General features: G+C 49.3%; 4 protein-coding genes across 4 annotated transcripts; 2 read left to right on the forward strand and 2 right to left on the reverse strand.

The window, feature by feature from the left end:
* Positions 1-457: 457 nt before the first annotated feature.
* On the reverse strand, positions 458-1,443 carry N7520_009383 (DUF341 family oxidoreductase; the record flags this gene model as incomplete). Its single annotated transcript, XM_057143317.1, has 5 exons — positions 458-630; positions 683-1,117; positions 1,195-1,278; positions 1,327-1,345; positions 1,402-1,443. 5 exons carry the CDS (start codon positions 1,441-1,443, stop codon positions 458-460), a joined length of 753 nt encoding a protein of 250 aa, XP_056992605.1.
* A 622-nt stretch (positions 1,444-2,065) lies between these two features.
* N7520_009384 (type I polyketide synthase) lies at positions 2,066-8,889 on the forward strand (the record flags this gene model as incomplete). Its single annotated transcript, XM_057143318.1, has 5 exons — positions 2,066-2,772; positions 2,828-5,048; positions 5,096-7,657; positions 7,705-8,025; positions 8,074-8,889. The coding sequence occupies 5 exons, from the start codon at positions 2,066-2,068 to the stop codon at positions 8,887-8,889; spliced, it is 6,627 nt and encodes a 2,208-aa protein (XP_056992606.1).
* Positions 8,890-10,583: 1,694 nt separating this feature from the next.
* Positions 10,584-12,699, reverse strand: N7520_009385 (uncharacterized protein; the record flags this gene model as incomplete). Its single annotated transcript, XM_057143319.1, has 3 exons — positions 10,584-12,350; positions 12,398-12,562; positions 12,613-12,699. The coding sequence occupies 3 exons, from the start codon at positions 12,697-12,699 to the stop codon at positions 10,584-10,586; spliced, it is 2,019 nt and encodes a 672-aa protein (XP_056992607.1).
* Positions 12,700-16,007: 3,308 nt separating this feature from the next.
* On the forward strand, positions 16,008-17,636 carry N7520_009386 (putative hexokinase; the record flags this gene model as incomplete). Its single annotated transcript, XM_057143320.1, has 1 exon — positions 16,008-17,636. One exon carries the CDS (start codon positions 16,008-16,010, stop codon positions 17,634-17,636), a length of 1,629 nt encoding a protein of 542 aa, XP_056992608.1.
* Positions 17,637-18,486: the final 850 nt, after the last annotated feature.

Genomic DNA, 18,486 nt, shown 5'->3' on the forward strand with positions numbered 1-18,486 from the left:
GGGGGACTCGGGGTCACATCCACAGGTTTCATAGTTCTACAGGATTGCTGTCAAGGAGATGAGATCGGAGTTAAAGATACCACCAATCTTATTTAAGGAGGGTATTCAGCTGGTGTGACAGGGGTTATTAAGTAAATCTTGGATTATTGGAGTTGATTGGAGCGAGTTGCTCTCATTTTTTGATGAGGAGTTTTGGCTTATCCAGCCCGTCCACTCCATCCTGCTCAGTCAAGGCTTGTATGATCACTTCTCTGTACGGAAAAGCAGAAAAGAGGGAACATGTGAAGTAGTATAACAACAGAAAACTGGGTACAATCAGCGCGAATATAGTGCAAATTGATTGCGAATCGAGCATGAAATCCCATGGAAATGTTACACCGGGTCTCATGGTACAGAATTAGCTCTCGGAAGAAAGTTTGACTAATATCGTTAGGTTGCTATGACCAAAATCTAGACCCTAATATTTCTCTGTACTAGATGCCTTCTTGATAAGACCCCGAACAGCATCTCCGAGCTCATGAATGACGAGGCCGGATCGAGGAATTGTATGCCCTTTGCCCGTGTCGAAGAATTGCGCAGTATCAGGATCACAAACATTGTATAGCGCGTAAGCGCCGTGTCGGAAGGGATCTATACATCATTAGCAGAGAAAAACCACCAAGTAATGGTGGAGGAAATATACCGTTGGCACCAATAACATGGAGACTCGGAATATCAATCATTACATCACTCTCACCTGCGAGAAGAACTCCATGTACCGGATGCATTGGGGGCCAACCAGTGAAGAACATGACACATTTGATTTGCCGCTGACGACCATTTGTCCTCGCACGTTTCTCTTCATCGAGAATCAAAGTGGCTGCGATCGAGGACCCTTCACTATATCCAATGATGCCTTGAATCTCAGGGTCCTTCTCCATTGTATCATAGAGATAAGCCATCACCTCCTTGTAGTTGAGCCAGATCACATTGCGCTCTCCGATTAGATCACGCATCACATCTTCAGGGTTTTGACCGTCAGGGATCTTGCGTACACGACTGATCATTGAGTCCTCGGCCGCACCTCCATCGTCGGCCCAGCGGAAATGAGGACCTACGCCGAAGTATTTTTCAAAGCCTAGATATAAACATCAGACCTGTTCGACTTTTTTGATTTCTCACGTTTCATGTTTTCTTCTTTCCGGATGATCTTACCTTCCGGAGGAGTGATTTTCACGGGGGCATTGATATAATGGAATGTGGCCGAATCGTCTGCTTCCAAATTCTTCTGCAGCGGAGCTGATTACCCGGTTAGTGGGGATAGTCGGACTTTAGTGTGGAACGTGCCTAGCTGGATAGCAATGTTCTGCGATTGATTGGCATTAGCAATTGTATCCATTCCATGGTTCCAAGTTAACCTACGTCAACGTTGCCAATGGCACCATGAAGGCAAAGGAACTTCATCCTAGATGTGTCTAGACCAAGGGTGATGAAACTTGCCAAGCGTAGGTTGTACAACGCCTTATCCTCCAGAGGACAAGGATGAGAACTAAGTAGACGAAGGGAGGGGACAGAAGATAGCAGCCCAAGACAGGAATTGTCTTCCCTTTTGACTTTTTTTGGGGTAATTCATTTTTAGAGAATGTAGTCAAGAATATTCAACCTCGTTAATCAGACCATTCTTCCCTCCGAAAAATTAGCCACATGTGATTCGAAACAAAGATTGAAGCTCATGTGGGTTGCATGGAACCCTTAATCTTGTCCCTGAATTTGTGTCCCAATTAAGTGGTACAAATGGGAAACCTCAAAGTTACGTCCATCTATCCATCCAATGTGAAGCATCCATTGCCTTATCCTTCTCGGAGTGACATAGAGTTTATTAAAATACATAACGCTAAAAAAGGGCAACAAAAGAAGAAAGACATGAATTGCAAGACCCGAAATTCCTAATGAATTCCCTATCTAGGCAACTTAACAGTTGATCCTCCATTGATACGTTTCATGCACATGTGGGATATCTATTTAAATGGCAATGACCAGCACCTAGAATATGTTGATCGCCTTCATACTCTTTTTCTATCTTATCATGTCCTCTAGTAAGAGCTCCGATAACCCCAACGGGACATTGAGGGACGCCCAGACACAACCAATTGCACTTATTGGTTATGCTTGCCGACTGGCTGGTCAAGTCTCATCACCCGGCGACTTATGGGAATTATGTACTCGGGGTCGGAGTGGTTGGAAGCCCATCCCTGAGTCCCGGTTCTCTCCAGGGGCCTATCATCATCCCGATCCTTCCAAGCCGGGAACCTTTAACCCGGCAGGAGGTTACTTTCTAGACGATGAGACCCTGTCTCAATTTGATGCACCATTCTTCAATGTTACCGTCCAAGAGGCCGTGGCCATGGATCCACAACAGCGGCTTCTTTTGGAGTGCTCCTACGAGGCTTTGGAGAGTGCTGGAATTCCCAAAGAATCTCTCGCAGGACGCAAGGTTGGTGTCTTTGTCGGTGGCAACTTTGCCGACTATGAGCTTCGCAACCTACGAGATATCGAAACATGTCCTCCCTTCCAGGCCACGGGTAACGCTTCTTCTATTCAATCCAACCGAATTTCCTACTTCTTTGATCTGCAAGGACCAAGCATCACCATCGACACGGCCTGCTCCTCATCCCTGGTCGCATTGCACTATGCGGTTCAAAGTCTTCGCAGTGGCGAGTCTGAAGAGGCGCTGGTCGCTGGATGCAGATTGAATCTCCTTCCTGATTATTTCGTTTCCATGTCCATGTCACAGTAAGTTCCCGTTCCGTCGAGATCACTTCGGGCCGCTTTTTAACCTTAATTCCAGGTTGTTCAATGATGACGGAAAAACGTACTCGTTTGACGAACGTGCTAAATCTGGCTTTGCACGTGGCGAGGGTGCGGGCGTGGTGCTTCTCAAGCCACTTGACGCTGCCCTGCGTGATAAAGATCCCATTCGGGCCATAATTGCTAATACCGGTGTCAACCAAGATGGACGGACCAAGGGTATCACCATGCCCAATGGGAAGGCCCAAGAGGATCTCATCCGTCAGGTATACCGGGATGGCCACTTGAATCCAAATGAGTGTGGCTTTGCAGAAATGCACGGCACAGGAACCAAGGCGGGGGATCCTATTGAGGCAAAGGCCGTCCATCGCGCTCTTGGTCAGAACCGCAATGCGAGGAATCCACTCTACATTGGGTCGGCCAAGTCCAATGTCGGTCATCTCGAAGGTGCCAGTGGCATGGTCTCACTTATCAAAGCGGCCATGATGCTGGATAGAGGGTTGTTGCTGCCAAATGCCGACTTTAGAAAGCCCAACCCAAATATCCCGATGAGCGAGTGGAATATGAAGGTCGTCACGTCAACTCGACCCTGGCCTCGCGGCAAGAAATACATCAGTGTTTCAAACTACGGCTTTGGAGGAACCAACGCTCATGCGGTTCTCGAAAAGCCCCCGCCCCCGCCCGAGGCACAGGAGGACCCGGATGATGATCTCGAGCCTGCGCACAAGTTGTTTTTGATCTCGGCCAACGACAAGGAGTCGCTGAAGGCACGAATCAGAGACTTCGGGGTCTACTTTGAGCAGCGCCCAGAGGTGTTTGAAAGATCACTATTCGGCAATTTCGCCCATACTCTGGGCAGCAAGTTATCTCATCTCGCATACCGAGTTGCTCTCTCCGCCACATCACTGGACGAGCTTGGTATCCGCCTGGCCCAGTTGAAAGCCAACCCAACTCGAGTGCTGGGAATGCCAACAATTTCGTTTGTCTTTACTGGACAGGGCGCCCAATGGGCCCAGATGGGTATGCCTCTGATGAAGGAATACGCCGTTTTCGCTGAAGCGATGGAGCGGGCTGATAAGTTCTTGCGACACCTTGGAGCGGACTTTTCACTCATTGAAGTGCTCGAGAGAGATTCCACCCACTCAGAGATCAATTCACCGCATCTCAGTCAGCCCGCCTGTACGGCGCTCCAGATTGCTCTGACAGATCTTCTTCGGTCTTGGGGCGTCAAGCCTTCTTCAGTTGTGGGCCACAGCTCTGGCGAGATTGGTGCTGCTTATGCCGCCGGAATCTATGACCTAGAAGCCGCCATGGCACTGTCGTACCGCCGTGGTCAAATGACCCAGCTACTTAAAGGATCATTCCCCTTGCTCCAGGGTACAATGATAGCTGTTGGTGCCAGCCCTGAGATTATCAAGCCAATGCTCAAGACTCTGAAGGGATACGCAACTATTGCTTGTGTCAACAGCCCTTCCAGCGTGACTGTCTCTGGAGACGTACACGCCATCGATGAGTTGGAGGGTGTTCTGCAGGCCAAGCACCTCTTCAATCGAAAGCTGAACATTGATGTCGCATACCACTCTGACCATATGAAGAACGTTGCCAAGGCATACCTTTCTTCAATTGAGTCCATCAAGCCTTCCAGCACGGCGATCGCTACCTTCTTCTCTTCCGTAACTGGTCAAATTGCGGAACCATCCGCGTTGGGTGCGGCCTACTGGGTGCAGAACTTGACGTCTACAGTCCTGTTCGCCAATGCTCTCACAAAGATGTGTGCTGACGAAGAGACCCGCCCCAACTTGCTGATTGAGGTTGGCCCGCATTCGGCCCTGAAGGGTCCAATCCTGGACACGATAAAGGCTATCGGCTCAATCACTGCGAAGATTGGCTACACACCCACGGTGGTTCGCAATGCGGACCCCGTACAGTCTGTTCTAGATGCTGCTGGTGCTGCCTTTGTCCGCGGAGCAACTCTGGACATAACCAAGGTGAACTTTCCCATTAGTGGGGGAGCCTCGCGAACTTTCCTGCGAGACTTACCTCGATACCCATGGCAGCACAGTACCAAGTACTGGCACGAGTCTCGTATCGCGCAGAAGCACTGCCAACGTGATGGTATGCGGAATGATCTCCTAGGAACGCAGGCGTTCTACTCGAATGACTTGGAGCCCACATGGAGAAACATCGTCCGTCTTGATGACATACCTTGGCTTCGGGAACACAAGATGCAGGGTATGGCCGTGTACCCCATGGCAGGCTATGTAAGTATCAGATATATCACCTGATGATGCATACTGACACGGAAAAGCTATCCATGGCGGTAGAGGGTGCCAAACGGCGCGCAGAGAGCCGTGATGCAATGTTCCCTCATTTCGACTTCCGTGAGGTGAAAGTCGGCTCAGCTCTTGTCTTGAGCGAGGATTCAGATGCGGAGACCACCATCACTCTCCGTCCATTCGCAGAGGGAACGCGAGGAAACTCCGATGTATGGGACGAATTCCGCATCTGCTCCTGGTCCATCAAGCGAGGCTGGACAGAGCACTGCACAGGACTGATTCGAACTCGCATGAACAAGAAACAACAGAGCGCCGTATCCAACGTCTCTGAAACAGAGGTAAACTACTTTCAGAATCAAATTACCTCCGTGTACACCGCAACAACGTACAGCATTGACACCAGCAATATGTATCAGGTCCTGGCCGAGGTAGGAGCTGGGTATGGTCTGGCTTTCCAGGGGTTGGAGAATTGTTTCTCTAGTCCTAGTCATTCGCGCGCCGATCTCTATGTCCGAGACACGAAATCTATGATGCCCAAGAAATTTGAAGCGCCTTTGGTTATCCATCCGACCTTCCTGGATGGCTTGTTGCACCTCGTCTGGCCAATTCTTGGTAAAGGAAAGATGGAGCTGGAGACGCTTTACATGCCGACTATGATCAAGAATTTGTCTATCACCAACAATATCCCCACGAACCCTGGTGCACATGTCAAGGCCTGGTGCAATGGAGGACCTATCCAGATGACACCTGAACCAACCAAGTTTGACCTTTGGGTTACTTCGGAGAACTCGACGGAAATTTTGATTTCTATGGAGGGTTTGGTTATGACACCGCTCAAAGATGCCGGCGCGGTCCGTGGTTCTGATGCCCGCGACCTTTGCTTCAAGCTGGAATGGTTCCCACTTTCTCAACTTGAGAATGTTGCCGACGGTGACACTAAGAAGACCGATAGCCATGCCATTCCTAATGGGCATGCCCATATCAATGGGGGCGTGAACGGACGTGTCACTCCAGATGACAAACCGCATCTTAATGGCAACGGTATTCTCCACCAGAGCGACATCTTGATTACGCATTTCGGCAAGCCGGACGGCGTCGCACAAAAACTAAGCAGCGCGATCTCTAAAGCTACGAGTAGCTGGCTGCCATCCGTCTCCACATTTGACCAATTCGACTGCGCCAATAAGCACGTTATCGTGCTTCAGACCGGAAACAAGACTCTTCGCAATCTTACGTCGAAGGACTTTGAAAGCATCAAGAAGACTCTACTCACTGCTTCCCATGTACTCTGGGTCTACCGCGAAGAAAGCCCCGATGCTCACATGATTGTCGGTTTGACTCGCAGTCTACGCTCAGAGGCTTTGTCCAAAGTTGCAACTCTCGGCATCAACATAGCAGAGCTGGACAAGTTAGAGCTCATTCTTGCTACCATGGAAGCATTGTGGCCAACCAATGGTGCGCAGCCGAGCAAGGACTTCGAATTCAAGGCCAAGGGTGCTGAGCTTCTGGTTCCACGCATTTTAGAGGATAGTGCCGCCAACGCATTTGTTCACAATGAGACTCATGAAAAAATCATCACGACCCAGCCATTAATACAATCAAATCGCCGATTCAATCTCCAGGTTGCAAGCCCTGGATCCTTGGACACCATGTACTTCACAGACGACATCCCTGAGCCACTGGCCGACGATGACATTGAGATTGAAGTAAAGGCCACTGGATTGAACTTCAAAGATATAGTCGTGACAATGGGTCAGCTGGCACAACCTTACATTGGAATCGAATGCAGTGGTATCGTGACGTCGGTCGGCAAGAAGGTCCAACATCTACAGGTCGGTCAACGAGTCATGGCCCTACCTCTGGGCGCATACTCTACATACGCGCGATGCAAAGCCACCAGCGCTGCACCCGTTCCTAACTTCATGTCATTTGAGGTAGCCGCTACCGTTCCGGTCGTCTTCTGCACTGCCTACTACGCACTTTTCAACCTCAGTGATCTACAGGCCGATGAGAGAATTCTCATTCATGCCGGCGCAGGTGGTGTCGGACAAGCGGCGATCCAGCTGGCACAGATGATTGGAGCCGAGATCTTCGTGACAGTTGGCAGTGTGGAGAAGAAGCAGTTCCTTATCGCGCAGTACAATATTCCTGAGGACCATGTATTCTACAGTCGGGATGTGTCTTTTGGTCAGGGAATCCGCCGAGCCACGAATAACCAGGGCGTGGACGTGGTAATCAACTCGCTGGCGGGTGATCTTCTGCGTGAGACTTGGGAGACTCTTGCGCCATTTGGTCGCTTCGTTGAGATTGGCAAAGCGGACATCATGAAGAACACTCGACTTGACATGTTGCCGTTTGAGCACAATGTTACTTTCTCATCGGTCGATCTTACAAAGGTTGCATCGCACAAGCCGGTCTTGATGAAGAACCTATTGGACCAGGTTTCTCAGATGCTGAGCCAGGGCTCACTCAATCCCATTCTGCCACTCACAGTTTACAACATTTCCGAGCTTGAGACCGCATTCCGGACACTCCAGACCGGAAAAGCAATGGGTAAGATCGTGGTTGTTCCTCACACAGAGGACCAAGTCCGGGTAAGTCGACATCTCCCCCAAAACAACATCATATCTAACTTGAATAGGCCGTCGCATCCAAGACCAGCTCCTCTTTACTCAAAGCTGATGCATCCTATATCCTGATCGGCGGAACAGGTGGTCTCGGCCGAAGCATGGCAAAATGGATGTCCTCCAAAGGAGCTCGAAACATCGTCCTCGTATCCCGACGAGCATCCATCAACGATAAAGTTCGTGCTCTGATCGATGAACTAGCCATCGACGGAACCCTAGTCACAGTCAAAGCCTGCGACGTAATCGATAGACAATCCGTCTCCACCCTCATAACCAAAGACATGAAAGATCTCCCCCCAGTCCGCGGAGTCGTCCACGGAGCAATGGTCCTTCGCGTAAGTAGCTTACCCACCCACTTCCATTCCTCTAGCTAATACCCCCAGGACATGCTCTTCGAAAATATGACCCTAGACGACTTCAAATCAGTCGCAGCAAGCAAAGTTGAAGGGGCCTGGAACTTCCACACCATCCTCTCAGAAACCCCACTAGACTTCTTCATCGCGCTTTCCTCCGTCGCCGGCGTAATCGGAAACAGAGGTCAAGCAGCCTACGCCGCCGCGAACGTCTTCCTAGACGAATTCATGTCCTACAGACGCAGCGCTGGCCTCCCAGGAACAGCAATCGACCTAACAGCAGTCAGCGACACAGGATACCTCGCCGACGTTGACGCAAAGCGTCTCCAAGAAGTCTTGAAAAACATAGGCAGCGACACAATAGACGAAAGCGAGGTCCTAGCGCTACTTGGCGCAGCTATCACAGGCGACCTAGCACAATCCTGTAATGGTCAAAGTATCACGGGCCTAAGTCTTAGCAAGACGGTCGAGCATTTCTGGGCACAGGATGCTAAGTTAAGCGGACTTTATGACTCTGCCAAAGCGAAACCTGGGAGTGAAGGGGGTCCGTCTGGGCCTTCTGTGCCGTTGAATGTGCAGCTTTCTAGTGCGGATAATAGGGAGGGTGCGTTGCAGATTGCTTATGCTGCACTGGCGGCGAAGTTGTCGCAGATATTGCAGATTTCGTTGGAGGATATGGATCCTTCTGTCACTGTTGCGTCGTTGGGACTTGATTCACTTGTTGCGATTGAAATTCGGAATTGGATTGCTAGGGAGGCGAATGCTAATGTGCAGGTTTTGGAGTTGTTGTCTAGTGGGTCGTTGTTGGCTTTGGCGGAGATTATTTTGAATAAGTCGCGGCCCTAGGGGTTTTCTGCTTCCTTATATTCTGTGCTTTTGCTTTGATTTTTGTTTGCCTTTGATGTTTCTGAATTTATAGATTTTATCACTTAAACTTTGATTTACCTAGATATTGAATGAAATATTGTGCTTTTTTGATTCTATACTTTTTATACAAGGGCTCAACTACCTACCCATTTTTACCCACGATCACGCTGAAAAAGAGGATATTGGCCTACTTGCCAATCTGACAGGGTAAAGTAGAGCTACATCGTACTATATTAAAATTTGGTCAAGTTTTATTATTCTGTGGGCTCCAATTTCATAGTATGGATACAGTAGGTACATGCGGTATATCATACTTCTAAGTGTTTGTTAGCACCTAGTATTAATCCTCTATAGGTCAGTCTCCGCTCTCCCACAGCGCTATTATGACCTAAGACGCCCCAGATCCGTACACAACCTCCCTAGTTAACAAAGACAAGCCCTCGAGAGCGTAAGGCAATTCCACATCGACATACGTAAACACTCAGTGCAAACCCGATCTTCTATCAGATCCCAACCAGTCCTTTGGCCATATATTTTTAGGCCATAACCCTGCGCAACACCCACTCAAACGCCAAACGTTGGCCAGTTTTCTGATTTAGATTGAAGGAGCGTGGGTTCTTGGTCTCCTGTATACGGAGTACGATATGGCAATAACCCAAAATCACCGACTTACGCACGCAACTACCGGTATTTACCCACGCCAATCATCCAAAGCTTCAAACCTAGCGGAACCACCTGGGCAAGTGGACCCAATGTGAATGCTGACGATCACCCCAGAAAAGGCAAAATTTCCCGACTCATCAGCACTTGAGTGGAACTGAGCTGAAAAATCAGGGCTACGCCTGCATATACCTGCGAATACAGATGGATTGATAAACCAATCAAGACTGGCTCTGGCATGCAGTCTGTGATCGGACAATCTTGACAGTTGTGATTTTACAGTATGCATCAAGAATACAGTACTGTGCACAGCCACTTTGATTATCATATTAGTTAATTAATCAACTGTGGAGAAACGGGTATTTCTAGCGCGGAAGGCGGGTCAAGGAGGGCGCGTATGAATCATGATGTGGGACTTTCTGTGTCAGATCACTTCCATTCTATGCCGAGTACACGTATGCCCCAGTATGGGTGGTATTGTATTGTATAGAAAGATGTGGCAAACAGGTACACCGGATTGGTTGGGTAGGATGATCATCATTGAGGATTAGGCAGAATATGTACAAATGAACCTGTCGGTTGTTCACACAAAACGAAAAGTAACATGAATAAGACCAAAGTGCAGGTGGAAAGGTAATATAACACAAGAATGTAAAAAATTGAAAGGTATTGAGTCAAAAAGGAATAGATCTGAAAACCAATTTCGGTTCAGCTCGTCAGATCTACCCGGAGATAGAAAGGCACCCAAAGTAAAAATAAACGCCAAATAGGGGTATGATATGCGTAGAACGATCATGACCTGATATGTACCCATACCCTCGCAGCTCCTTGTCCATCTCTTTCGTTCAGGTTCCATATGGAGTGTGGAGTAAATCTCCAGTTCTTTTTTCCCTGGATAGTGTCTTCGCCGGGAAGAAACAGTCCAGGGGGGATGCGGTGCAAATGCGAAAGCAGATGCGGAGATGCTGCTAATTATGCAAAATGGATATTTAAAAAGTAAACAGGTCAAGAGATTACTCGTGGACCTGGGAGTGCAGGTGGATCTCTTCTGTGGGGAGATCTTCTTCCAAGGAGATGTGGTGGTAGGAACGACCGCTTCGGCGCTGGAACATGCCGTAAAAGGCGTAACCAACTATTCCGAGGGTGCAGGAGACTAGGATGAGGATCAAGAGTGCACCTACACCGCGGATGACTTCGTAGGCTTTGGTCACGGACTTGGCAACATCCTTTGCGTCAGGGTAGGGTGAGGTGGAGTCGGAGCTGGAGTCCATATCCATGCCGTCCATGCCATCCATGCCATCGCTAGTATCCTCAGTAGTATCATCGGTAGTATCAGCCGTGTCAGTGTTGTCCTCGATAACAGTTGTATCCGTGTTGTCAGTAGATTCAGTAGTATCAGTGGTGTCGGTTACGGTGTCGGTGGATTTGGACTTGGACTGCTCGTAAATCGAAGAGACGATAGATGGGTCATCCGGGGAGGGGCTCTGATCACCTAGGAATCCGACGGCCTTCCAGTTACTAGGAATATCGCTGCGAATGACACGAGACTTCATCATCGAGTTGCCATCACGGTCAACCGCCTCAGCAGTGATCCAGTCCATATAGCCATCGACAATGTACATGGTTTCAAAGTCAGTCTTGTTGGCATGGCCAATGAAAACAGGGTCACCACGGTCGTAGGCCTGGGCGTAGAAGTTCCAGCCAGCAACATCTGTGGCACCGTTCCAACTAACGTAGAAGATGGTAGTGATATCGGTGCTGCTGGTTCCGTAGACCGAGGCCACCACATCAGGCGGGGTAAGAGGACGGCCAGTGAACTCGGATTTGTATGCGCGGTATGTTGAATAGCGAGTCGAAGCGAATCGGGCGGTCATCAACAAATCGCCATTGGGGGCATGCTCACTCTGGTAGCCTCGTTCACTCCAACCGATGAAGATGTTTCCGTTGGGAAGAACCTCAGCACTTCCACGGAGACGGGTCAGGCCAGCATCGGGGCGGTTGATACGCTTTATCACGTGGGCATTCATCGTTTCAGTGTCCAGCTCCACGTGGAGAACCGAGGACACGGTCTCATCTTTACCACGTTCATCAGAGGCATTGTTCAAGAACGAAATCACATGGTGGGTGCCGTTAGACGAGATGAATTTCACGTCGTGCTGCTTAGAGAAAGAGAAGTCCTGGGTGAAGTCACTCTCCAGACCACCAAGGCGCCACATAATACTCCCATCGACACCAGAGATACCGTAGATTGTGCTTGTGAACCGCATCGAGATGATATAGTCGCCGGCCGAGTTCTTATCCACCGCGTTGGCATGCACGTAGTCCCAACCAGGCGCACCTAGAGGCTGATCCCATGCATGAAACATGTTGGATTCATGCAGGGCAATGTGATCGAGACTGTTCCACTGCGTCAGAAGCTCATTGGTCTCGATGTCGAACTCGGCAAACCCGCCCGACACAACCCAGCTCTTCTCGTTGGGACGACCAAAGTCCGTCAGATCCACCTCGACTTGACGATAAACACAGGCCAGGACGGTCTTTCCACCGTCCAAAATGTTGAACTCGTGCATGTTAAAGTCGTGCACATCCTTCAAGGGACGAACCTCTCGCTCCACCTGGTAATGCTTATCCACAATCACACCGTGTCCCCTGTCAGCGCCATTTTCATTATCCCATGCGACGATAAACGAAAGGTGTGGCTCGCCATCCATGTTGTGGTTGGCGCGGAAATCGAAGGCATTGCGGTTATCGTATAGACTCGGGCCAGCCCAAACCAGGACCTAAAGTGGGTCAGTGATTGCAGACCAGGGGGGAGGAAGCAACATACACCATCGTTGTCATAAATATACGGACCAACTTGATACTGCTGGTATTTCTGGGTGGGGTTCTCGGGGGAGATCTGTCCGTAGGGCGCAACGAACCAATATCCGGGGGCCTCACGTTCACGATCGTGGTGGGTGACCTCCCATTTCAGGGCGCGTACTTCGGGAAGCTAATCATTGAGATTAGCTGATATTTTCGCCTGGAACACATTCAACGTACCGTCACGAAGGACATGAGGTCAGCGTCATGTCGTTGGGACACCGCATTCTGAACGAGCGATAATAACAAAGCGCCGAGAAGCAACATGATGAAGGAGTGACCGGGGAAGACAATCTTCCCTTGATGTTGCGGGGAACCTAGGGGATTGTAAAAGGGAGAAGTGAACGACGACGCCAGGTTCAAAGGCGTCGTCAGTCCAGTGGGGACAGAGCTAAGGAAGGCAAAGGCTTGGAACCGACGTTCAGGAGAGGAATCTGACGATCCCGACCTCTTGGCGGTGTTTCGGGTGGAACTTTACGATCAAATAACCAGCGGAACTCAAGTTCGTATTTGGCTTTGCGCTTACCGTATAGTTTACCCAATTGGTAATATACGCACAAAGATACAATAATACTAGTACATATGGTATATGCTTCGTAATACTAAGTCCTACAGTGTCAGTATATTCATAATATCCACACACTGGTCTTATTTACCCCATATGTCCAATATTTGAACCTCTGTCTAATTTTCCCATGGTTACGTACGTTCTCTTAACGGGGATTGCCGAATTACCGGGTACAAGTCTGGGCGCAAGCAGTAAAGCCCTACGACTGGCTGAGCCGCACACATCAGGGGGCATTGGACTCTTGGCACTTTGCCGTAATTGGGCCAGATGGATCAGAATTTAAGATAATTTAACCGTGACTCCTGCCTCCACCACGGCACAGATAATGATGATCATGAAAAAACTGCTTCTGGAAGCCAATGCATGTATTTAGGCATAAACAAACATAGTAGCGGCATAGTTTACTCCGTACTGTACAATGATCAAACACCAAGAGGGACAAATTGATTTTTCAGCTGTCCCTTTCCCAATGTCGATCTGTCAGAGGCGGATCCACACTGTCAATTGGCGCCAGGGCCGAATTGATCCGTCTAAAGGCCACGAAGCTCTTGGCATCATCCATGTCGATTCATCAAATCCAAACCGAACTCGACACTTACGGCTTAATCCATATGACATTTGATCGAGAACCAGTATCCAGTATCCAGGCACCTATTACAGATGTGTATAGTTAACTCAGTAAACCCATGACGTGCGGAGTATATCTATCTGTTTACGCGGACAGCGCCCCATAAGTCCGGAACGACGCGTCGTAATGGTTCGCCACAAACTTTCCTAGGCCTGGAAGTGAGAAGCGTCTCCTGACTCCAGCTGGAGACCCAGTCGGCAAACTGGCAGGTCTATAGACTCGTGGGGCTAGCTAGGTGTGGACTCTGTATCCCGTAGTGGGAATGTAAACAGGTCTCTGTCAGCGGATGGTCCGGATGACCATGGTTTTGGCTGTGCTTGAATGAAGGTCAATTAGAATGATTGGTTCAACGTAGCGTGAGATATAGCTGATCGCACCTACTTATTCAGGGTAATCTAGCGACAGACGTCCCTGGGTGTTTAATCATACCACATACCGTGCTGTCCTTCAACCTGGTGAAGTGATAGGAGTTGCCGCTGGATTGGCGGTTCCTGGTGGGCACTTATGTATGGCCGTGGTGACCTCCATGAGAAAATTCAAGTTTGAATGACTAGCCTCCTTGTTCGAGGTATCCTCGTTCATCTGGCGATATGTGAACGTTCGGATTATGGTTTGAGGTCAGCTGATCAAATTCCAAATTCCCGTTGTGACTATGGCATATCTTCCAAGATAAGGCCCGCTTATACCCTTTATCCTTTCACCCACGGCGGTGCGCAAGACATTATTCGATACAGGGGACTCGTACCTTACTGCGAAATTTGGTCAGCTGACTACCCGTTGTGCTCGTGATTACTTGCCGCATTAGACTATCGATGAGGCTCATTTCTATGGGTTGTCCTATACGGATAAGCTCATTTACTCTTATCCAAAGATCATATATGCTAATAGCAAGAATCAGAAACCGAGGAGAGAACGTCCTTTCTGCCCAAGCACCCCTGGGACTGACCATTTTTCTGGGTGCAGCCCTGGTCATGAACGCTACAGACCTGGTTACAGGGGCATTCCCTTACCTGAAGGACACCGATAAAAAGTCTATACTGGGCAAAAAAACTTTTCATTGGACAAGGCTAAAGCCTTGAATGCGACCTTGTTCCCCGCAGATCAAAAACGGGATCTGTGGGGCAGAGATAACATGCCTTGCAGAAATTGGATCACATCTGGGGTCTGTCTATGGTTCCCATGGAATGTCTAAATCCCCATTTACCCCCGGCCTGAATGCTTATCCACCGGTTGTGGGCTATGCGAAACCACATGCCTGTATTGATCAGTAAAGATGACCTATGTCGAGATGAGATCATGGAATTGAATCGGTAATCGGGGGCGACTTGCCTTGGGCGGATCCACACTCTCTGTTTGGGCGTCTGCCTCGTCTTTAACGATCTTGTCAGCCTACACAGATGAGTTACAAGTAACAAGTTACTAGAGTGATATGCCACTTCAACCCCCTGATATCCACAGGACTTGGTAAGAAGGTAGTCCCCTTGCGTGATAGTCTCACCTTTCTTGTTTAGTACATTATCAGCGGCCATGATAGATGGGGTAGATGTTATGGTAGGGTTTCATGCTCTCTGCAGTCTACATTCACGGATTGCCCAATATTATGGCATCTTGGCACGTGGGTGATGTCACGGTTGTGAAGTGTCGATTGTAGAGCTAAAGATGCTACAGATCTGTGTTCATCCGAAACATGCCATCATGAACCGTGGTTACAATGGATGCAACTGATCGGGGTAAAGGAAAACAGTGAGGTTTCCCACGAGGTTTATAAGGGGGGTTCCACATGAGTGTAACGGTCCCGGCCAGTTGGGCCGGCTACCACCGTTGCACTCAAGGGGGTTATCGAGCATGTATGGACATACCACGTTTGGAATGTCATGACTTGTTAATTCAAATTTTGCTTTCTGAGCAAGTTATACTACCTATTAATTAAAGTGGATTTCAAAATGAACTTCTCATCGAATTCAGTTTTCCTTCTTAAACTTTTTGTAAAGTAACCAAGTAATACCATCTTTACCACACCTATCATAGTACAAGTCTTAAGTTACCGTACCGTACCATTACCCACTTCGCGCATTGCGACACCGCAAGGGCTTCAAGTTGCACTCCGAGTGACACTCAAACACCAAGAATGGACCCAATGTTGATCCATGCTTCGGCCTGACCCTTTCCTCATTTCTCTCTTTTCCCCCTCCCAAAGTCGCGGATCTCTCTAGTGTTCGGTGGGGATTCCCTCTTCTGCTACACTCACCTCCGATCCACCTTCAACACTACTGTGGGAGTGTCACCTAACACTAAGACATAAACCAACTCTCATTACCTTTCTTTATTACCTTTGCCCATGTCGCCCTGAGTCCTTTCAAAACACCCTCAAACACGACCATGTCGGCCCCGCTGGTGAAAGTCTTGCACCGCCTGCAAGAGCTCTTCCAGAACGTATTCGCCGCCCTCGAGACCATGATCCTCTTCCCTTCGCTCTTCCGAGGCTTCGGCCACAAACGCCGCAAGCCATTCCTAGGCGCCCACTGGCGTCGTCGCTCCCTCGATGACTTCGCTGGCGAGGTCGAGACCCTCTTTACTACGCCCTTGTCTACTGCGAAGATGCTCGATATGTCGGAGAAGATCCGTGCGCAGTTCCGCCATTGTCTACAAGAAAGCCCTTGCAATATGCTACCATCGTATACCCACGCCCTCCCGAGTGGCGCTGAGAAAGGCACATATCTAGCACTTGATGTGGGAGGTTCGACGTTCCGGGTTGCGTTGATTGAGTTGTATGGGCGGGAGGAGGAGATGCGCATCGTGCGGGTGGCGTCTTCGTACATTGATAACAGCGTGAAGTTGTTGGAGGGGATACTGTTCTTTGACTGGATGGCTAGCAAGATTGATAGTATGCTGAAGGATGTGGGTACAGATTACGGCCGCGGCGAGATCGCTCTACCAATCGGTCTCTCTTGGTCTTTCCCGATCGATCAGACCTCGACTAGCAGCGGCTTGGTGATCCACATGGGCAAGGGGTTCCACTGCTCTAACGGGACGGTTGGACAAGAATTGGGCCAGCTGTTGATTGATTCGTGTCGGAAGCGGAGCCTGAACGTGGAAATGGCCGCCATTGTTAATGATAGCTCCGCTGCTTTGCTGTCGCGTGCATATGTCGACCCAAAGACGCGCATGTCTTTGATCCTGGGCACCGGCACGAACATGGCTATTCATTTCCCTGTACACGAGATCGGACGCAGCAAGTTTGGAGTTCGCCCCGATGGATGGTTTGAGTACGCCAAGCATGTCATTGTCAACACAGAGCTGAGCATGTTTGGTGGCGGTGTTTTGCCCATGACTCGCTGGGATGACTTCCTTAACCGTACCCACTTACGTCCTGATTATCAGCCGTTGGAATACATGATTACCGGTCGTTATCTAGGTGAGGTTGTTCGGCTCATCATTGTGGAGGCAGTAGAGACTGCAGCTCTGTTTAAAGGCGAGCTGCCACACTCGATGCGCGAGCCCTATTCTTTCGACACCAGCATCGTCGCATTCTTGGAGGAAGATTCATCCATTTCCCTGGCTCCATCCGCCGCTCTCCTGCAAAAAGAACACACTTTCCCGAGCTATCCCTCCGTCGAAGATCTGCGCTTCCTCCGCCGTGTCTGCCAGGTTGTCTCTCGCCGTGCCGCTGGATACCTTGCTACCGGTATCCATAGCATGTGGTGCCTAGGCAATGAGGTAGAATCCCCTGCCACTTCATCCGCAACCGACTCTCTCAAACAAGCGCCTGAAATCACCGTCGTCGAGAGTGATTCTGCACAGAAGATCTCCATCGCATGCGACGGTACCGTCATCAACAAATATCCAGGCTTCCGGGACACATGCCAAGGTTATCTTGATGCTTTATCCGAGCAATCCCACCCTGGTTCTCAGTCTCCTATTAGTCTGGATCCTGCCCCTGAGAGTGCCATCTTAGGTGCAGCAGTAGCTGTGGCCGTGGCCGTGGCTGAAAAAACCGAGCAACGGTAAAGCCAAAGAGCAGATCCGAAATGAGTGACGCATTACACTGCAACGTCTAGATATCCGAGGTCGCAACGACCACCTTCACCTCCCTTTTCTTGTCAATTCTTCTTTTCCTTCTTCATTGGTCATCGGCGTGTGATCCATCTTTTCTTTCTCCGGGCTCCGTGTTCTTCACCTATTCCCTACTTTCAGGGGAGGTTGGATGCATTTTTTTCTTCTTTTTTTTGCTTCGATCCGCATTTGCCAGGTGTTTCTTGCATGGGTTTTCAGATGGTTCTTTGGATTTCTTTTCTACTGGCTTGGGCGGAGTACTGTTCTTTCGGATCCTGTGGTCATTTCAATGGCGCATTCGTGGGATTGGTTTCGTGTCTTGCTGTGTCCTTCGGTCTGCATATTTTCTATGGGGAGAGTAGGGACTACAGAATCATTTGACCTGGTTTCCAGGCTTCACATTTTTCCTTTGGTAGTATTCTTGGATCACTTTTACGATGGATGTAAGCGAGTAGCGGTCAGCATTAGAGTAATGTAATAGGAGATCAAGTGGGTATAATCCCAAGTAATACCTGCGTCTTGAAATCCTAAAGGGACTAAACATTCAAATTTGCCACGGCACCAGCAACAAGCCCTTGCACCATTCACGACGGTTTCTGGCTCAGAAAAATCCGACATTATGGAATATTATGAACTATCAAATCCAAACCGGGGATTTTGACAATTCAATGGATCGACATGAGCCAAGTCAAGGATTGCCAAACGCTAGACCAAGCAACCAACCTGCACACACTTCGATATCTGGGAATACATCGGCCAGCCTAAAGCAGTCTCTCGGCTATAAACACTCGAGAGACTCATAACA

This window comes from Penicillium odoratum (genome assembly GCF_028828045.1).
Source record: "Penicillium odoratum strain IBT 22623 chromosome Unknown utg000006l_segment0_segment0, whole genome shotgun sequence".
NCBI classification, from domain to species: Eukaryota; Fungi; Ascomycota; class Eurotiomycetes; order Eurotiales; family Aspergillaceae; genus Penicillium; species Penicillium odoratum.